This window comes from Lactuca serriola, chromosome 9 (assembly GCF_051521515.1).
Source record: "Lactuca serriola cultivar US96UC23 chromosome 9, Lser_US96UC23_V15, whole genome shotgun sequence".
Lineage (NCBI taxonomy): Eukaryota > Viridiplantae > Streptophyta > Magnoliopsida > Asterales > Asteraceae > Lactuca > Lactuca serriola.
This window is the reverse complement of record NC_136416.1, coordinates 152,710,309-152,723,722: the sequence shown is the minus strand read 5'-3', so window position 1 is coordinate 152,723,722 and position 13,414 is coordinate 152,710,309. Positions and strand designations below refer to the sequence as shown.

The 13,414-nt window shown below is 38.7% G+C and overlaps 1 protein-coding gene across 2 annotated transcripts; it reads right to left on the bottom strand.

Moving 5' to 3' along the window:
* Nucleotides 1-2,513: 2,513 nt before the first annotated feature.
* LOC145072591 (PWWP domain-containing protein 1-like) lies at nucleotides 2,514-6,559 on the bottom strand. Of its 2 annotated transcripts, XM_079019037.1 has the most exons (3): nucleotides 6,418-6,559; nucleotides 5,495-6,289; nucleotides 2,514-4,582 (listed from the first exon to the last, which is right to left on the bottom strand). In XM_079019037.1, the coding sequence occupies exons 2-3, from the start codon at nucleotides 6,195-6,197 to the stop codon at nucleotides 2,724-2,726; spliced, it is 2,562 nt and encodes an 853-aa protein (XP_078875163.1). In that variant the 5' UTR covers nucleotides 6,198-6,289; nucleotides 6,418-6,559; the 3' UTR covers nucleotides 2,514-2,723. The 2 variants fall into 2 exon arrangements, with proteins under 2 accessions (XP_078875163.1, XP_078875162.1); XM_079019036.1 differs by having other exon boundaries at nucleotides 5,495-6,535.
* Nucleotides 6,560-13,414: the final 6,855 nt, after the last annotated feature.

Here is a 13,414-nt window from a genome sequence, read left to right as displayed (position 1 = left end):
GCAGAGGGCAAGGCCCTGGTTAGTTCCGGACTCCGGTCCGATGCAGTTTCCGGACTTCAGTCCGATGCAGAGGGCAAGGCCCTGGTTAGTTTCCGGACTTCGGACCGATGCAGTTTCCGGACTTCGATCCGATGCAGTGGGCAAGGCCCAGTAGATGCTTTATATGTTATTGTATGGTATGTGGTAGTTTGGGGGAGCTCACTAAGCTTTGTGCTTACGGTTTTCAGTTTTGGTTTCAGGTACTCAGTTTTCAAAAGAGGAGCTCGGGAAGATTGCAGTGCACACACCATTTGTTCAGCATGTGATGTTTATACTCTGATATATTTGACAGTTGTTAAGATATTTTGAGATACATTCTTTATGATTCTTATATGACGTTTGATGAATATGGTTTTATTACTAATTTAAAACGAAATTTTCAGACTGTATTTTTGGGATGTTATAGGTCGCCCCCAAATTTTCTTCCTAGATTATCTGGTGTCATGAGACTGAGATGCCACAAACATCACCACAATCACATCTTGTTACCTTATTGTTCCTCCTTCTTGAACCACCATTGAAGATCGATCTTGAAGATGAAGTTGTCATTTTATCGTTGAAGAAGGGAGAAGGTGTGCGTGAGACCAACTCTTGGGGACAAACATTTATAACCAATCCTAAGTGTGGGTTTGTTGCTTCCAGGTAGGATTAATGAGCTAAATGGCATCCACGTAGGCAGTTGGTAACCGACTAATGCAAGGTATACTGGTTAAGTGGTAAAAACGAAAAAATTACAATAAATGTGAGGAATTAATGACCCTAAAAACAACTTTATTAGGAAAATCTTTTAAAAAAAAAGTTGTAAACTTAAGGGTATTTATGACATTTTTCCTAATAAAGATGGGTGAAAAGTCTTGTCCTAGTTTGGAACAAGGAAAAACAAAGCCCACCAAAGAAGGAAATCACACATCTAAGCAAGTATTATGTCTAGGACAAACCACACCATGCACAGGATTTATTGAAGAAAGCAAGTTTCAAATCAATGATGGTTGCAACAGAAAAGATGCAATTAGAGGAGTATGATAGAGTTTATGCAAGTTATCAACACTAGATGCCAAAGGTAAGATGAGAAATCAAGAAATGAGGCATCCAATGTAGAGGCCAAATGACTCCAATTTTGAGTACAAATGTGAATGGTATACCAATTAGAATCTTAATTTATACGAGCTTTCATAACTTTGTTTCATTGTAAAAGTTATTTAGACACAAGATGACTAATGAAGATCGGATGATAAAAATCTTGAATTGGGATGCCACACCATTGGTGTGGGATAAGGCCCCAATGCAAAGATTGGTGAAAATACAGGCACAATATACTTATCAAAAGTGCCCATGGATGAGTTTAGACTATGCTTGTTATGGAGTTATTTGAAAAGGTTACAAATTTACCCAATATTGTTTGCTAATACTTTATACAAGCTAGATAGATGATGGGTTATACATGGTATAAAGGGAGTGAAACACCATAAATGGAATCACAGGTGATGTATGATGACTCGGGACATGCTTAAACGAGTTGAAGCCAAATAAAGTCAAGTGACTTATGTGCATTTAGGTGCTAAATGAAATGAACATCATCCTTGATATTTAGGGGGAAAATAAAGAGATCCACCAAAGCAAACCTACATGTGGGAGTGGTTGCAAGGGTAGTAAATGGGCAAGATGCAACTGTTGGGCATCTAGGCACAATGAGATCTCAACCGAAGAACGATGCAAACCAAAAACCATGGGAAAACAACTTGCACTCGAGATCATCTCACACCAAAAGGCATGCACGATGTGTATGTCATCAACTTAGATAGGACTAGGAGAGACTCTCAAGGCCCATCAAGTTTAAGGTTACATGTATGAAAGTTCACCCATAATTCCAAACAATTTCACACAAATCAATAGGGTTTCTTCCAAATGCCAACATTCAGCTGTATCCTCTAAATATTGCAACCAAGATAGGACATCATCTAGCATAATATCGGTTTATCACGATCGTAGTTGACTAGTGGTGGTATACCACTACGTTGGTTGTCTTTATGTTAGTTTCTTTGGTGGTTTCTATGCATATAAATAATAATACATAAATTGGTCTAATTTCTATGCCAACATTCACTAACAAATTCTTCATTCATTATGATCAAGATCTACTGATTCACATATGTTTTAACCTTTTTGTCTGTTGCATACTCCACATTTATCTCCCAATGTGTAAATCATGCATTCTTCATCTCATTCAAAAGAACCCAACAATTTCTCATCTACATTTCTAGTTTTTCCTACTACTGCTCAAAAACTTTAGCCCAACAAAAGCCGAAAGAAGAAGCTCATGTCCAAAATTTTGTACACGATAATAATTAAAAAAAAAAAAAAAGATTCCATACTATCAACTTGTGCATCACGTCCGTAAAAGTCATACACAAGATCAACAACCAATCAAGAAGTACAAGAAAAATCAAATTTAAACAAACCCAATATTAGCAACATAACGAAAGAAAGCAAGCTTACTTAGAAGATGGAACACCATAAGGTCACAATTAAAAAAATCCATCTCTATACTTTTGTTTTGGCATATATTCCCTTCTCAACTACAGTTAGCCTCAAATCATTTCACCACTTGTTTTACATTACACATGGCTATTTAATTTTCATGACAAAACCATTTTTTAACAACAAAGAACAAACACATGCTTATTTTACAAAGGATGGTAAGGCACATATCCTAAAATACCCGTAACATGTGCCACCACATCATTACATCTTGTCAAAAGGCTCACCATTTGCTGTGCAATATCAACATTTGGCCGCGGCGGTGCTGGTGGCATGGCGGCAGGTCTGTTTAACCGTGGCGCTGGAGCTAGTGGTCGTGGCGGTGGTGGTGCCACCAGCATCGACTGTGGCGGCAATGATGGTGGTGCCAATGGTTTGTTGTAGTTCATAGACCTCCGTGGTGGTGGCGGAGATGCTAAAGGCGGCGGCTGCAATGGAACTAGCGGTGGCGGCGATGACGGTGGTGCCACCAACATCGACTGTGGCGGCAATGATGGTGGTGCCAATGGTTTGTTGTAGTTCATAGACCTCCGTTGTGGTGGCGGAGATGCTAAAGGCGGCGGCTGCAATGGAACTAGTGGTGGTGGCGGCAATGATGGTGGTGCCGATGGTTTGATGTAGGTCATAGATCTCCATGGTGGTGGCGGTGATGCTAAAGGCGGTGGCTGCAATGGAACTAGTGGCGGCGGCGGTGGCGGTGCCACCAACACTCTTTCGTCTCTGGCCAAATTGAATTTTACACGAGAAATCTTTCTGCCGCCATCTTCACCACCACCGGATTTCTTCAAACACGATTTCACCGGCGTATCCACCGCCACCACCACAGCCGCCCTATCCTCCGCTGGCGGCTGGCGGTCAGAGACTTTGGCAGGCGGTTCAGAATTAGAAATCTCCTTGAGACTATACTTTACATTGGTGCTCCCAAACAGACTGCAACTTGAACTTCCGGTGGCGGTGACCGCCTTCAATGCCGCCAGAGCATCCGCCTTATATTTATAAACCACAAGACACGTGAAAGTCTTCCAATATATGCGGGTCCCATCATCATCCATAGTTCCATAACACCCCAACTTCGCCTTCAGCTCGCTAATAGACGGCAAAGATTCTCCCGATGGAAACTCCATCTTTAATGTAGTCCGTTCCTCTTCCTCTTCCTCTTCCTCTGCCCCTGCCCGCTGCCCGACCTCCTGCCCGGATTTCCTCGGTTTTACAACCGCCGTCTGCCGCCCGCCATCTTCATCGATTTTCTTTATCTTTTTCTTTTTCACAACGGTTTCTTCATCGCGATCCCGCTTGATGCCACCCGACGGTGACGGTGGCGGTGGCAGTGGCGGTGGCGGTGGCGGTGGTTTTAGCGGTGGAGCTCCGGCGACCACCGGGGATTTAATTCCGTTTTGAGTGACTGAGTTTAAGCTTTTTTGGAATACAAGTGACCGGAACTTTAGAAAAATCTGCCGGAGTTTTCTGTTATTAGTATGAAAAGGATCAAGAGCTAATGAATGCAAATCTGCCAGGACACGTGGCAGCTCCATTTCAGGGCTATGACCATCATGATCATGATCATGAATTAAAGATTCTTTTTTTCTTTTCTTTTGTTCCTCCGGGACTTCAACTTTCTCCATTGAAGATTCTTTTTTTCTTTTCTTTATCTTCTTCTCTGGGGAACTAATTTTATGGGGGTGTGAATTTGGAAAGCCATTTTGGGTGACAAATTTTTGGAGATTTGAAGACTTGTGAATTAGAGAAATAATGGGTATGTTGATCTCAAAATCAAGAGGATTATTGGATGATTCTGGAACAATAATGGGTTTGGATGTGTCTTCATTGGTTGAAACTTTTAATGTTGCAAGTATTGGATCTTCGATATCTTCAGGGGTTGACTCTTTGACTTTTTGTCTTCTTTTGAAAAGATATTTATCTGTCTTAGGTTTATTAGGTTTAGGGTTTGCAGGGGTTTTAAGCTTGCTTGGAGTGTCACTAAACACCTGTCGCCCACTCAATGGAGCTGTAAAAAGTAACAACTCATGTGAGAGTGAGATAATGGAATGAGTCATTGAATTCCATTCCATGATCATGTTTGGTTGGCTTGTGGTTTGTACTATGTAGGAATGGAATATGAATTTATTAGAATGTATTTTAAATAGAATGTATAATTATCTACTCTATTGATTATTTTAATTATAAGTTTATACCTATTGAGCTTTCATCAACAAAAGGAAAGAAACTAAACATAATAAATGCTCATTAAAACCAATAAAGTTTTCTTTTTTTCATTCAACGGAATGAACCATTCCATTCCATTCCTTCCCCGATTCCATCATACCAAACACTGGCTTATAGTTACATTCTAACTACCAAGAATAAACAAATTACAATAAGAAATAATTATAACTAACAAGGACATAAAAGAGGTCCAATTTTTGCATATCACCACAATAACAATGGTGAAGTGCATTTGCTCAAAAGCATGTGATATATGATATATCATAGATATATTAATTCTAACCCTAATTATGTGTTGAAGGTAGGTTTCGATTTGGCATAATGATGAGAATCAATATAGATATAAGTCTTTTAACTTTTATGATATCTCATTTTTTTTTCAGTTCATGCCATGGGAACATTAGTAAACTTGGCTAACTTGCTCCTTCATGTTTCCCAAGCAGTAAATTTAATCAGCCCTAAAATGTTCTTTGTTATGAGATAAAACCACTTTGACATGAAAAGAAAATACGAAACAATCATTCATGAATCTTCAAAACACACAACAAAATGCAATTTAACAAAGGTAAGTAAGACCACCATAAGAAGTTAAGAACATCTAATTTGTTAAAAAAACAGTAGGGGGTTTTCAACCAGTTGATATGAAAGAAGAAATAAAGAGGGAAAAGAAACAAAAAAGAACATTTATCAATACCTTTAGATGGCTTTTTTCCAGAGGTTGATACTTGTATAGATCCAGGTAATGGGCGAATAATATCACCACCAAATGCCTGATCATAATAAACTGCCCTTCTGTAAGACATAACAATGGCCTTGTTCTTTATAAAATCAATGTCATCATGTTCATCTGTAGGTTCTAAAGCCAGCTCCCTTACAAAATCAAGAGCTAATCTTGGCTGGAAACTTTCCCTGGCTTTCCGAATTGTGTTAATTGAATATACAGCTCCAGGCTCATAATCCACCACATCAACAGCAACAAAACCCTGTGCATCGGTCTTCCTGAAATTCTGCTCATTCCGACACATACAAGACAATCCAAGAGCACTCCGCCTCCTTACTTCATCAATTGCCTCCTCCAAAGCCTTAACAAATGTTTTTGAATTAGTCTGTAGAGACTTCTCGGCAAAATTGGAATCAAATTCTGAAGAATCAAACCATCCATAGCTACTGTCACCGAAAAACGCAACCAACAATAGACCATCCTTCTTTGATCGGCGGACTGAAGGGGTTGCAAGATCTTCACTGTACACATGGCCAGGCCACCAAGGATGGGATTTCACTTTTCCCCAAACCATATCCCCTACTTCAAATCCATAATCAGGAGATACCTCTATCGAATCCCCAGCTCCTCTGTTGTTTACATTACCGATATTTCCTTCCTGCGAAACACTACCCATGCTACCGTCGTAACACACCGACCTACACTTTCATGACGTTGTCGGAGGAGCCAATTCTTTATGCCAATGAAGATTTTACTGTACTATCAGTGCTGCCATCAACAACAGATTCTGATTATGTCTAGGGTTTGTAATTTGTACTATCGTTTGATTCAAGATCACAAAAACCGATTACAATGATGAAGAATAAAGAATAAGGGATGGAATTGGTGGAACATACAAGCGACAACGGTGGAAGATGTGCAACCACCGGAGGGGATGTGTGGTTATGAAAACCCTAGGAGAGATTCTGCCGAGCTTCGGCGATGCAAGGCGTTTTTTAGCTTTTTAATCGTGAGAAATTAAAATTAATAAATACTTCTGCAATTCTTTCCAATTTTAGCAATGTGTTAAAATATTTCGATAGTATTAAAAAAACATGATATCATGTGTTTTTCATGCATAACTGAATGCAATTCACTAAGGTCTTGCAAAGTTCTTTTAATTGTGAAGTATATTTTTTTGTTTATATTAGCAAATCGGACTGAGAATATAATTATTTAATTAAAATAATAATTTTTAACAAATTATTATTTAATATTTATATATAAAAATACAATGTCAGTATCAAATCAAAAGTTAATCTATTAAATGTCATAATTTTATATTAGTTGTTATTTTTATTATTAATTTATGATTTTTTAGACCGTTTAAGGTGTATAAATTATATATAAAATGTATGTTGATTTATATATATAACAAATAATAAATTAATATGAAAAATGGTTACTACAACTTTTGAGTGCGCTTGCATGTTAATATGATTTAAAATAAATATATTAATTCATATTAAATTTAATTCATTAAGCTTAACAATTTATCTAATATAAATGATATTGTAACTAATTGCATTAAAATAAAAAGTAAAGTAGAAATTTGTACTTTATATAATATCAAATATAGTAATCTATAATTAAATAATTAGTTTTTAGTAATTTACACGTGTATCAACTTTTTAGTTTGACTTATTATCCGACCCTAAAAATGGCGACTTCTCGATCAGAAAGGTAGCATACGTTGAAGGATTGCAGCACAACCTCATCAGTGTCTCACAGCTAGTGGTTGGCACCGGATTGAAGGTCTCCTTTGATGACGAAGGCTCATAAATAGTCGAAAAAGAAGTCAAATAATATTCTGCTGAAGTCGAAGCGAAAGGGAGAAATGTACCCTTTAAATCTCAAACCAATTTGAGGGAAACCAACTATTTTCCTGCTAACGAAGGCACGCTCAAACGAAAGCTAGTTATGACATCGAATGCTCTCTCATATCAATTTCAAAGATATCAACAAGCTGGTACTTGGAGATCACGTTCGAGGTCTTCCAGTTCTCAAATTTGATAAAGAACATCTATGTGCAGCTTGTGAAATGGGAAAGCAAAGTCGACAGAGTCATTCTTCTATTCTCAACACAAAGGTGATAGAACCATTAGAGCTGCTACATATCGATCTATGTGGTCCTTCCTCTATTGAAAGCATTGGTGGAAAAAGGTACATACTTGTTATCGTAGACGACTTCTCTCGCTTCACATGGGTATTTTTCTTGAAGCAAAAATCAGAGGCAACTCCCAAGCTCAAACTCTTCATAAAGCAAGTAGATGTTCAACTACGCAAAATGGTTCGTAATGTGAGAAGCGACAATGGCTTGGAATTCAAGAACAAGGATTTTGAAGATTTTCTGGCTGAGAAGGGAACAACTCACAATGATTCTGATCCATACACTCCACAACAGAATGGAATCGTTGAAAGGCGAAATTGTTCTCTATGCGAAGCGGCTCGAAGTATGTTGAGCTTCGCTTCCTTGCCTTTATATTTCGGGGCTGATGCTATTGCTGCTGCTTGTTACACGCAAAATAGATCGTATCTGAACAAGCGCTTCTCAATCACTCCTTATGAGATCTTGAACAACCGAAACCTAATGTGAAGTTCTTTCACGTGTTCGGTTCAAGATGCTTTATCTTCAACTCAAAGGTAAATCGAAACAAGTTTGATGCTAAGGCCGATGAAGGGATCTTTTTGGGCTACTCCTTGAACTCAAAGGCGTATAGAGTTCTAAATAAACGCTCAAAGAAGACTGAAGAAACATACTATGTCACTTTCGATGACAGTTATGTTAAAAAGCTGAAGACAACTGAAGATGCTATGCAAGAAATCTTTCCAAAGTCTGGTCAAGTCACAGTGCCGATTTCAAATCTTTTCGAGCAATATATGCTACTCTTCGATGAACCAGAAAAAGCTATTGATTCTAAATCCAAGGCTAAAGATAACCGAGTCAACAATTTGAAGCAAATTATTGACGATGCAGCAAAGAAGATGGTCGATGACCAACCGAAGGCAACTGAAAGGTCAGACTCAAACGAACCATCAGGTGATAGTCCTTACATCCAGGGGGAGGGTTCGTCTCTACCAAATAATCAAGGTTCATCATTCCAGGGGAGAATCTATCAACACAGTCAACCGAAAGTCCAAACGAAGGGGAGCGCTCTGATCCAGAAATTAAACTCGTGTCATCATTCGAGGGGGAGAATACGAATGTCAATAATGATGATACACAATCAGAATTTGAAGAAGAAATCAGTGCAGAATTGGATCCCTCTTGTGATCCAAATTACCCTCCTCTCATTAAATGGACCAAAGACCATCCTCAAAGTCAAATCATTGTAGAATCTTCTGAAAAGGTATTAACTTGATCACAGCTGAAAGAGAAGCAAGCTGCATTATTCTCTCAAGTAGAATTTTGCATGTTCAACTCTTTCGTCTCCAAAGTTGAACCGCAGATGGTGAATTCAGCTCTTCATTCTGATTGGGTTCAAGCCATGCAATATGAGCTGAACGATTTTGAAAGAAACAAAGTATGGCGTCTAATTCCAACTCCAAAGGATGCTTCGGTTGTCAGTCTCAAATGGGTATTCAGAAATAAGATGGACAAGGAAGGGAATCTGATTCGCAACAAGGCTCGGTTGGTTGTGAAAGGATACTGTCAAGAAGAATGTATAGATTATGAAGAGACTTTCGCTCCAATTGCAAGATTAGAGTCTGTTCGAATATTTCTTGCTTATGCTGCACACAAGAATTTTGAAGTCTATCAAATGGACGTGAAGTGTGCCTTTCTCAATGGAGAACTTGAAGAAACGGTGTACGTTGAGCAACCGCCTGGCTTCGTGAACGAGAAGCATCTAGATCACTGCTACATTCTGGACAAGGCGGTATATGGCTTGAAGCAGGCTCCCAGAGCATGGTATGAAACCCTTACTCGATTCTTGAAAATGTCTAAATTTAAACAAGGTTTGGTTGACCAAACCTTCTTTCGTAAGAAAAAAAGTAACCACCTTATGATAGTCCAAATTTATGTTGATGACATCATCTTTGGCATCACGAATCCCAGTCTAACAGCTGAATTCAGGAAGTTGATGGAAACTAAATTTGAGATGAGCTCAATGGGTCCGATTAACTTTTTCCTTGGCTTGAATATTAGACAGGGACCCAAAGGCATTTTTATCAATCAGAAGGCGTACATAAAGACATTGTTTGCCAAGTTTGGCATGATGGGAGACTCAAAGGTGAAAGTTCCCATGGCATTTGGAACTAAGCTTACATCATCACTGGAGAAACCAGCTGCTGACATGATGCTTTATCGTCAAATGATTGGGTCACTGATGTATCTCACAGCCAGCAGGCCAGACATCATGTTCTTAGTCTGCTATTGTGCCCGATTCCAAGCTAACCCACACAAACCTCACATGCTGGCAGTGAAGAACATCTTTCGCTATCTGAAGTGAACCTCCTCTCTCGGTCTATGGTATCCAACCAACTCATGATTTTTTGTCCTAGCATTCTCAGACGCTGACCTAGGGGTTGTGGATTGGATCGTAAAAGCACTACTAGAGGATGCCAATTTTTGGATGGAAAATTAGTAAGCTGGCAATCAAAGAAACAAACCTGTGTTTCACTCTCCACAGCTGAAGTTGAATATATTGTTGCAGCCTCTTGCACATCTCAGGTCATTTGGATACAAAGTCAGCTTAAAGAATATGGGCTGAACATGAAGAAAATCCCACTATATTGCGACTCATAAAGTTCAATTAGGATTTGTCATAACCCAGTGAAACACTCAAAGATAAAGCACATCGCATTGTGATATCACTTCATCAAAGATCATGTGGAAGATAGTAACGTAGAGATTCATTTCGTTAGAACCACTGATCAATTAGCAGATATATTCACTAAGGCCTTACCTGAAGTAAGTTTCAATAAGATCCTACAAGGCCTAGGAATGATGGAAGTCGAATCAATACCAAAATCTCCTTCGCTTCGTTAAAGGTTAGAAGAGAAATAGAGCGAACGCTCGGTCTATTTTGGGTTCGGTTCACACGGGAACCGAACGCTCGGTCTATTTCGGGTTCGGTCCTGCTGAACTCAGTTCGCTTCGTTTTCATTAAAAGAAATTTTTGTTTTATTCTTTTGTACATTCTTTTTCATACTCATTTTTATGTTTTTCTTTTCATTTTTATTATTTTCATAAAATCCAAAAATAATTTTCCTTTTGTTCTTATTTCTCTTTCTTTAGAATTTTTTCACAAAATACAAAAATATTTTCCATTTTATTTCATGTTTTTCTTTGTATACAAGTTACTCTCTATGATGGAGCTGAAGCAGGTGTAAATTCTTCTCTATTGATTAGTTAAGTGTCCCTAGATGCATGTTGTTGCATGTTGACTAAAGCCTCTACAGATTTTGAGTGAAGCCTTAATAATGTGATATATACAAATCATGTTTTCCCAATTAGGTTGTTACATTCACTCTAATCGTGAGCTACCTTACTCTTCTCATATTAAGATTAGAGTTTTCTGCGTGGTCCTACTTTTATAGCAGAGGTACATTCGCTTCTTAAACCACCTACATCATTTTTCTCCATCTCACTTCATATCATTCATGTAACCCTGGAGACTCTCAGCACCTACCACTGAGGTTTATGGTTACACAACACTCTGTGTTTATGATCTTAGTCTCGTGTCACTACGTACTAAGTGAAACCCACAATTCACTACCCATAATGTATTGACGGTGAACAATTACTATGTTCTAGCTTTCACCAATGAAATCTCTTTTTATTTTGAGTGATCCTTTTTGAAACTGTCTATCACCAAGATGTTTCTTCCCCAAGGATCAAGGTTTATTTTTGTTTGAGATTTCTTACTTTTCAACAAGTCACTGAATACATGTCAAACCCATTGTTCAATAGGCTATATTGGTCTCACAAATACTTCATTCTCTTTCGGTCTTATATCAAGATCTGAAACTTGAATTGAAGCGAAAGCCACCCTTACAAGCCTAATATATAAAAGATGCCTTTCATTGTCTCTTAAAAGGCACTTGATCATATTCTAACGGGAATCCACACAGACACTTTGAAGTCTCTCTTGACTTGAAAGGAAGCGATTTGTGCCCGGGATTCACTGTTTCATGTCTTAATCGACATCACAATATCCCACAAAAGTTTGATTTATTTCTTTATCATTCACACTCTATGCATGAAAATCTTTAATTTTCCAAAATTTGGTTCTATTTTATATGAGCTATTTTTTTTATAGTTGGGATTCTAAAAGCATTATGGTGATTTTCAATCGAAATAATCAGGGTGACGACGATTCATGCTATTTCTGTTGGTGACGTTTCAGATAAAGTACAACGGATGAGTCAGCAGTTATCCAAGAGTTTCGTCGATTTGAAAAAGGTGATATCTATGGAAAGGCGCGTAAAAGTGAAACGACTTTCTCTCTCCTACGTCATCATTGGGGTTGCCAACTGTCTAATCCCCATCGCATCAGGAGCCGTTTCAAAAAAGGCGAGATTTCAGACGAATTTTTCTCTCTCATACTCTCACGTATAAAAGGGTTTCTCACAATCAACTTTACTCTTTTACCATTCTCAATTCTTCTAAAGCAAAAGGCGATTTCTTTCACTGTTCATCAGCTTCTTCTCAAGCTTCTTTAATGGCTGAATCCTCATCTGTTCAAGACACCTCTGTTCGTTCAACACTTCTGGCCATTAAACCCAACCAGAATCTCATTAATGACCTTACACCATCAGCTTATGAGCCCTACATGGTGCAAGTGGTGGAGTGTCTCAAATACTCTCCACTCATTATTGCTCTATCCTAAGTGGAGGTTGTTCCCATGTCTTACTTCTCTCACATCTACTCCACTGCTTACTACGACAAAGTTGCTGAGAGACTCCACTTCGACATTCACAATGAGAAAACCTCGATTTCCAAGAATCGCTTCTGTAACCTGCTAGGTCTTGCCCATGAACCCACCACGGTAAACCCCGATTCCATCACTACTGGTCAATTGTTCTCAATGTTCTACAATATGGGGTACACTGAAACCCTAACCATAGTGACGAAGTTCAAGAAATCTTGCCTTCCTCCTCAATGGAATGGCCTCTTCACATTGTTGTTTAAAGGTCTTTCTGAGCGAAGCGCTGGATTTGATGGTGCCAGCAAGTCATTTATGACCATGATTTATGGTTTGTAAAATAGGGTATATCTGGATTTTGGTCCTATGGCAACAACTTGTTCAAAGTTTATCCTCTTCTTCATGCCATTCTGAAGTTTCATGTGGCAGGTTCTGGTCTATTGTCACAAAATGGGCAATGGATCGTCTTCATGTACCAATTATGGAAGATTCGCTTCTCTCCTCCATTGCCACATTCCATACAACCAAGATTCTAGTCACTGATCCGTCCAAGTATCTGTTTATTGGATCAATTCCGGCATCCATGTATGCCTGTGTGTCTGAAGAAAGTGCAATCATTCAAGAATACAAGAAACTTCCATCTTCGGGCCCAAGGGAACTTACACAAACAATGGTTCGTTCCATTGAGGAAGCAGATAAACCATCCAAGAGGGGAAAAAACAAGATAAAATCAAAGGAGCTAAGGGTCAAACTCCAAAGAAACGAAAGACTGAGAAGGCAACACCTTCACAACCCAAGCAGAAAAAGACAAAGAAGCCTGCTCGGAGGCTTATTCTTCAGTCTTCAAGCGATTCAGATTTTGATTATGTTCCTATTGGACATAAACGAACCTCTCCTATTGCATCTGAGAGCGAAAGCTCTGATGAGGAGGTTTCGGTTTGTGGTGATACCCCTCCTCGCTCGCCAACCCTAGAGGTACCTGTTC